Source organism: Epinephelus moara, chromosome 12, assembly GCF_006386435.1.
Source record: "Epinephelus moara isolate mb chromosome 12, YSFRI_EMoa_1.0, whole genome shotgun sequence".
Taxonomy (NCBI): Eukaryota; Metazoa; Chordata; class Actinopteri; order Perciformes; family Serranidae; genus Epinephelus; species Epinephelus moara.
Window position 1 is genome coordinate 5878643 of NC_065517.1, and position 8367 is coordinate 5887009.

The 8367-nt window shown below is 42.1% G+C and overlaps 1 protein-coding gene across 1 annotated transcript in view; it reads left to right on the top strand.

Moving 5' to 3' along the window:
• The window catches only part of arhgef4 (Rho guanine nucleotide exchange factor (GEF) 4), a 333579-nt gene that overhangs the window by 291227 nt on the left and 33985 nt on the right, over positions 1 to 8367 (top strand). The window contains exons 9-11 of the mRNA XM_050058488.1: positions 1451 to 1580; positions 1759 to 1890; positions 3741 to 3984. Coding sequence (XP_049914445.1) covers positions 1451 to 1580; positions 1759 to 1890; positions 3741 to 3984 — 506 coding nt within the window. The remainder of the gene's footprint in view (positions 1 to 1450; positions 1581 to 1758; positions 1891 to 3740; positions 3985 to 8367) is intronic.

Sequence of the window (8367 nt, forward strand, 5' to 3'; positions counted from 1 at the left end):
ATGCATACTTTTTTGTAGCTTAAAACCTTTTGGTTACGTGTCCCCCGTACATCTTCAGAACTACTTTTTCTCCGGTAAGCTACGGGCGATTTCTCAGAGCAGGAGGCTCGTTGAGAGTAGTGACACCGTCACATCAGAGCTACAGATGGTCAGCGTTTCACACAACTTCATATCCAAAAACCTGAACTATCACTTTAATGTCAAAATCAATCACTCTGATTCTTTCCCTTAGATAAAGACCAGTTCTAACTGGTCAACATGGACAGATGCAGATGATTTTCATATATTTTATTTTAAGTAAAAATCCACAGATGATCTATTTCCAGAGCTTTTGACTGTCTATCTTCAGTAGGTGATAAAAAATATTGAAAACAAAAAAGACGCTGTGGAAAATGGTAAGATGCACTTTAAAGGAAAAAAGCCAATAAATTGAATGAATAAATTCAGTTGGTTTTTTTTTTTACGTTAGAATGTTTTACACATAGTAATAAACAATACTTCAATAAACAAAGGCCATGAATATTCAGATCATAAGCACTGTATATGCCCACACAATAGTTATTGTCTGTACACAATTAGTAATCATTGACAGCAGCCCTTAGCTAAAATACTTTACAAACTTTTGCTGCGGCTGATAGGATCATATACTCCAGGTATGTTTTTGTAAGATAATAAATCCCAATTTGGAAACCCCTTTCTCTTCCTGACATTGATCTCTGAAGTAATTGTGTATTATGTACAATTTGATAAATTTCAACAAATGTGCCTAATTCATACAGGGTCTTGTGGCATCCCAGGTCATATTTGTGTTGCTGTTACTGTTATATTGTGTTTTTGTAGGTAATGGCAACCTCATTAACGCATAGAGCTGGTGTTACTCTCACTGTCAAACATTCCATGAAAACACCAAAACTCTCATCGTCATAAAAGTCTTTTAATACCTTGTGACTTCCTCCTGAAGGTTTTCAAGAACAGCTTAATGTAGTTTTATGTTTTTTTTATAAAGGTTCAATGATTCATTAAAACAGCAGAACTTTGTAGTGTTTAGAAAACAAAAACAGTGCATTTGCCGGGGACTATTTACAACAGTGGATTAATGCACATTTGGTGTGCTAGTGAATATTTTTGGCAGCAAGCTGTGGGACTGAGTGAAAATAAACAACAGTGTGTGTTTATGGTAATGACGAAGCATGTCATCCAGTGACAGTGTGATTCACTGAAGTGTTTGTAATAGTTTTTCAACAATGATAAAGCCCTATGGCACAAAGGAAGAAGACATATCAGGCTTTGGAGATACACAATGAATACTTATTTAGCAGGATACATTTATTGTTAGTGTTGGTCTTTTCCAATTTCTTGACTACAGAAAAAATATAGAATATATAAGTCTTTAAGCTTCCTTTAAGCATCAGCTTTACACTGTGACTGCATGCCCCTTTCTGATCTTTAGAGACTACAAAGATGTGGAGGCGGCCTTAAATGCCATGAAGAATGTGGCCAGGCTAATCAATGAGAGGAAACGGCGTCTCGAGAACATTGACAAGATTGCCCAGTGGCAGAGCTCTATAGAAGACTGGGAGGTGTGGCAAGAAGCATCCTTGTTCTGAAATAGTCTGTGACACTGTACAGTTTGATAGAACAGCAGCAGGGCTTGTTAGCAAGTAACAGCTGTGTGTGTGTGTGTGTGTGTGTGTGTGTGTGTGTGTGTGTGTGTGTGTGTGTGTGTGTGTGTGTATGTGGGTGTGTGAATCCATGCAGGGAGAAGACATCCTCAGCAGGAGCTCTGATCTCATCTTTTCAGGGGAGTTAAGCAAGCTGTCCCAGCCTCAGACTAAGAGTCAACAGAGAATGTTCTTTCTCTTTGACCATCAGATGGTGTACTGCAAAAAGGTGCCTCATCAATTTATATTGTATCTGACATTATTTGATACTGATGATGTTATGACAGAAGAATCATCCTGAAGGGGGGGAAAAGGTGAACCTGTATGTTTAATGACACATTTAGACTCCTCCCAGGATCGTTCAGGCCAGTATTTCACATTTGGTCACATTATGTGCAACAGGGTTTAAAAAAAGTCCTAAAATTCCAAATACTTGTCAGTCTGTTGGCCACCTTCCATCAGTTTTGATTGTGCACAGTTTCACATTTGCAGAGCTGAATTGGTGTCATGAGTGGGCATTGTTTCCTTAAGTGGTAATGACCTAACATTTTTAAGGAAAAAAAGGTTTGAATGAAAATAATAATAATAATCATTAATTCATCCAAACTCGAGAAATCAATCAATCAATCAATCAATTTTATTTATAANACAATGAGACAGAGAGAGAGAGAGAGAGAGAGAGAGAGAGAGAGAGATGCAGGTAATGACAGTAGCTTACAACAACATTATTGAAAGTAATAATCAAGATCGAGAATAATCAAGAGAGACCCGCATTTTCAATGATGTCAAGAATGAAAAAAGACATTACTAACAATCAATAAGCAAAGAACCATCATGCATACCAATTAAAACAGAAATTAAATCATGAAATGAAACAAACAATAATAGCAATAAATGATTGCTAAAAGTAGAAATACAGGATAATAAACATGATATGTTGTAGATGTGTAGTTATAAGCATTTACACTCAGTTAGAACAAGATTACAAATAAGGCATTTAAACAGCCATAAGGATAGCGTGTCCAGATTTAAGGTCTTTTGCAGATTATTCCATGTATAGAGCACTGTAAGAGAATGACATTCTTCTGATTAAGGGAGTGTGAAGCAACAATCTATTCTGTGAGTGAGATTATGTGAGGTTAAATGGGATGAAATATACGGTGGAAACATCTGTATCAAAGCTTTATAAATTAACAAATACCAATGCTTTTCCCGCCCAAAGCCAAATGTGGCAAACTGACCTTTAAGTAAAGGTAGCAGTGATGGGTGCTGTAAGAATCACGTGTTATGAACCTTAGGGCATTATCCAAATATTAACGAAGTTTATAAAGTGTTTGTATTTTTGATAATATCAAAAATGTGCTTTAAAAATTACATTACTTTTAATGTCTACATTAAAAGAGAAAAATAAGGATAGTTTGCAAGGCCTAAAGTGGTGTTCTAAAATGTCTGAGTCTGAGTAACAGCACTCAGATGGCAGTATAAGGCCACGTATCTAATTACAAAGCTCGTCTATCTTGCTTTCTTTTATAGTACTTAGTTTGACTAACAGCCACAATGACCTGGGCTGAATTAACCCACTAAGGTGCAAAAATAAGCTGTAGGCCCCTACAGAACCTCTCTGTTTCTCCCACCACCTTGTGTGCACTGTATATGTATTAGGTAGGAATTAGTAATAGTTTTGGATAATGGTATGCACTGTAATGTGTAAAACTAGATTCGATTCAAGACTGTGTAAGCTTGGTGCTTCTGGACCCTGAAGATCTTGGGGCTCAAGGACAGTTGGCCACTTTGGCTGTGTAAAAATCCAGCAATGACTTTGTAAAACTCCCTCGTTTCAACAAACTTAAAACATGTTGCACAACTCTACTGCAGCACAACAGGCTTTATTCAGACACAGTTACAGGCTATATTGTATTTATCATTTTTTCCTCTCTTTGTTCATACCTGTGGACTGAAACACACCATTTACTACTGTAAGCTGTGAGCCCTGTTAGTTCTTGTTGGTACTGTGGATTACTTAGTTTTTGGATTCTTCAAAAGGATTCTTGGCTGAATTTGTCATCCTTGTCATGGCAGGACCTCTTGCGGCGGGATATGCTGTACTACAAGGGTCGGATGGACATGGACCACATGGAGGTGATAGATGTGGAGGATGGCAAGGAGAAGGACTTCAACATCAGCGTAAGGAATGCCCTGAAGCTGCGGTCACTGGCTAGTGACGAAGTCCACCTCTTGTGTGCCAAGAAGCCAGAGCAGAAACAACGCTGGCTGCGAGCCTTTGCTGATGAGAGGATTCAGGTCCAGCATGACCGCGAGACAGGTCAGATATATGCACAGTTCATGATCATGCTTAAAGAAAAACACCGTTTGATACACAAATCTGTGATCTTGTAGTTAACTGACATTGTCTCCATAACCTTTCAGCCATGCTTCATTCTCTGCAAACCACAGAGCTGATTCTATATGATCTATGCCCTCCTTTCTTCTCCTCCACTACATCTGCATTACTACTTTAATATCCCCACTTTGTGGTGTGTCAAGAACTGTGGGCCTACCAGCAGTAAATGGATTTCTATGATGCTGATCCAAAGAATAGAGAGGCAAAATGTCAGCCAGGCTTCTGTCCACAGTTGTTTGTTCTGTATTATCTGGCTACTTCACTTAATCAATATATTTATCACATGAAATTATATAAAATACAATCTCAGTGAAATGAAATCCTCTCAGTTCCATCGATGTGTGCATTACAAAAGGATCCTTTTGTCTGAGGGTAGAAGCTCCTCCTGAGCCTCTCACTACTGCCTGGTGTAACTGGTACCATCTTCCCCACCTCAGCAAGGTGAAAAGGCAGTTATCTGAGTGGTTGGGATCTATAATGATTCTCCTTGCCTTATTCTTTCAGCACCTGGTATAAACATCCTTTATGCTGGGTAGAGCTCACTATACACTATAGGTGTATAGTGAGCTCAACTGCATGAACCACTCTTTGCAGGGCCTTGTGGTCCTGTTCACTGCTGTTGCTATACTAGGTAGTGATGTTCCCTGACAGGATGCTCTCAATGGTGCAGGAGTGGAGATTTCTCAGTATTTGAGGGGATACCCAGAATTTCCTCAGGCATCTCAGATAAAACAGTCTCTGCCTTGCCTTTTTCATCACTGAGTCAGTATGCAGCACCCAGGTTGGGCCCTCTGTGATGTGGACACCGAATTATTTGAAGCTGTCCACCCTCTCCACTGAGGACTCGTTGATATTAAGGGGGGTGTAGTTCTTTTGCTGCTTCTTGCCAAAGTCCACTGCCATTTCCTTAATTTTGCTGATGTTCAGGAGTAGGTTGTAATCCTCACACCAGCAGGTCAGATCCTCTTTTCATTGTTATCTGTGATTAGGCCCACCACAGCTGTGTTGTCAGCAAACTTGATGATGGTGTTGGAGTCTGAAGTGGCTACACAGTTGTGTGTGTACAGGGAGTACAGCAGGGGAATCACAGCCCTGGGGTGTTCCTGTGTTAAGGATGAGGGTGGAAGATGTGTCTCTGCCCACTCTCACCACCTGTGTCTGCCTGCCAGGAAGTCAAGGATCCACAGGCACAGTGAGGTGTTTAATCCCAGCTCCGTGAGCTTTGTGACCAGCCTGGAGGGAACCATGGTGTTAAACGCTGAACTGTAGTCAAAGAACAGCAGTCTTCCATAGCTCCCTTTCTTTTCCAGGTGAGACAAGGTGATGTTTAGGATGTGTGCTATGGTGTCCTCTGTAGATTGGTTGGGACAGTAGACAGACTGTCGTGGGTCCAGTGTGCTGGTTAGTGAGAAGCAGATGTCATCCTTAACCAGCTGTTCAATAAAAATAATCATCACTACAGAGGTAAGAGCCACTGAGCAATTGTCATTCAGGTTGGTTGCAGGAATGAAAGTGTGAACATAAAAGTTATTTAGCTAACTTGCTATAGATGCATTAGCACTGTCATACTTCTTTGACCTTGCCACATGCCCATGGGATTGCCTTCCTGGAGTTGTAGTTCCACTTTCTTCCTGTACTATCTTTTTGTCTCTTTTACTGCTCTTCTTACATTGTAGGCTGCTGCTTTATAATTATCGATGTTTGCTGACTGCAGTCCTAATTTGTGTTTAATCCATGGTTTCTGAATGTGGAATGATTTAGCTGTAGTTTTGGTACAGATGCTTCTGTAGTTTTACAGATTAAGTCCACCACAGACTCATTGAGTTCGTTGATGTCATCAGTGATGTTGTTGGTGTCCTGGAACTCTCTCCAGACTGCATCGTGCAGTGCAGGGTGGCCTCTGATTGGCCTGACCATTTCCAGACCTCTTGCATCACTAGGGGCATGCATGGTAGCTTGTTTGCATACTTGGACCTTAACAAAATGGCCACATGGTCACACTTCCCGAATGGGAGTAGTGACTCCACTCTGGAGTCGTATCTGAATGGTTTGTAACAGTGGTCCAGAGAGTATATTCCCCTTTTGGTGCAGTCTATGGGCTCTAGTTTCGCAGACCGGGCGAGGCAGGGGCGCAGCGCACCTGCGCTTCGCCAACTGGGTGTGGCCAGGCAGATTTTGCAAGTTTGGTACACCGTGCGTGCTGGCACAGCTACTCCTCTTTCCCACCTCCGTTCCTCCTACCTGCGCAAGTTGTAAAGAGGGAGGAGAGTAGGCATGGAGTGGGTTTTACACAGCCCATTCACATCACACCAATCAAATGAGCCCCTCTCCTCGCCCTTAAATGCGCTGCGCGAAGGCGTAATGAGAGTTTACTCAATTCGCCATGGCAGAAGAGAGCAGCAGCGTCAGACGGCCAAACTTCTCCCAGGAGGAAACTGATGTTTTGGTCCGGGAGGTCCAAGCTCGCAGTGTCCGAATATGCGGAACTTTCTCTCTCGCAGTCTCACTCTGTTTCTTTTCTTCTGACTTTTCTAAGATGACAGATGCTGATTATATACTCCCTATCTGATGCTGTGGCTGTTTGTGGTTGGCTGAGAGGGATGTGAACTCATTAGTTTGCAGCTGTGTTAATCAAATCAAGTTGGGTTTCCATTACGGTGCCAAACGTGCCAAACGGTGCCAATCCCCTTTGATCTGACATCAGATGTGATGGGACAGTCGATATAGAGATACATTTATGTACTGATTGCAGATAGTTGCATTGAATAGTGTTTTTTTGGGTATTTATTGCATCGTTAATGTGCCTGACATTCTGGAAACCTGCCTGTGAGATTTTGGTGATGTGTGCCCACTGTCCGCCGGTCAGCCAAACTTTGGCTTACACCGGCTGCGCTCCGCCTGCGCTGACAGTAAACCTGGTTTCAGCTGGCGAGCTTTTAGCGCACCTTCGGCGAAGCCTTTTGGTCTTTTGGCACGAAACTGTCACTGCACCAAGCTGGATCTGTCGACATCTCCCCCTGCTGCGCCGCCACACCCATCTCAGCGCACCTCGGTCTGCCAAACTACCAAACTGAGCGCACCTCGGGTTGTGCTGCTCGAAACTAGCTCTGCGCAGGGTTCGCCACCCTGCGCCACCCTGCGCCACCCTGCGCCACCCTGCGCTGCGCCGGGAAACTAGAGCCCAATGTGTTGATGGCATAACTTTCTTAAAATTTGCCTGACTGAAGTCTCCAGCAACAACGAGCACAGCATCAGGATTACTGCTCTGTTAGTTTCAACAGTAGAAAAGTACTAGAACAAATTTCTAACAGCATTTATCATTGATATCAATGCAGTTACTATGTATGTAATGTGTTACCACCTGAAATTATGTGTTTTGTTTTGTTTTTTTCATTCAGTTACATCCAATGTGCCACTTCAGCCAGTGCACCACCATAAAAAAATCCCCCTCAGGGTTCTGTTTCTTATCATTTCATTTTAGGCTGGGTGATGCTGCCAAACGTGCATTACCATGATCAGGGTGTTTCCCTTCACATACCTATTACATATCCCATCCTGCTCTTGCGTCTAAACGCTGCTTGAAAGCAGTCGGAAAAAGCGTTTGGAGTCAAATGTGCATTAGCATGTTGGCCCCCGTCCAATTGCTGGGGCAACACCATCCTCGTTATACACAACTCCCTCACTGTTGCTGTTGTAGCTGACTGGGAACCCGCAGGCGTGGCCTGGTGTTTCATTTGTGCTTGCCATAGTGTGACTGCTTCTCACACCTATCTGCTTGTTGTGCTAGCCTCAGGATTTGTTTCTTGTGTTTCATATGATAGGCCTACAAATATTTCTCCCTATGTCATGCTTTATCAGACTTTGATCCTTTCTTTGCTCATCCCTCCCTGTGTTCAAGGCTTATTTGTTTATTTCAAAAGGTCTAGGCTTTTTAATGGTTCGGTATCATCATACTATTGTTAAAATAAGAGGGGGATTCACTGCATGTCAGATCTGCACCCTGCAGGAGCTTCTGTGCTTTGATCACCTGCTATGAAACAATATCCTATGACCCTCTTCCAATTTACAATGCCACCTGAGATTATTTTGGTGAAACACAAAAGTAGTGTAATCAGTAACATATTCCTCGACACAGACAGTAAAATGGTAAAGTACCTTGTTACCTTAAAGTAACTTGCCCCTCACTGACGTTGAGTCCTGCACATTTCCATACATTAAATGCTTGTTGGGTTGCCACTCAGCAACAGTTACTATACTAGATGTTTATCAGATAGTGCTGTCGCAAAATTTAAGGAAAAGATTACT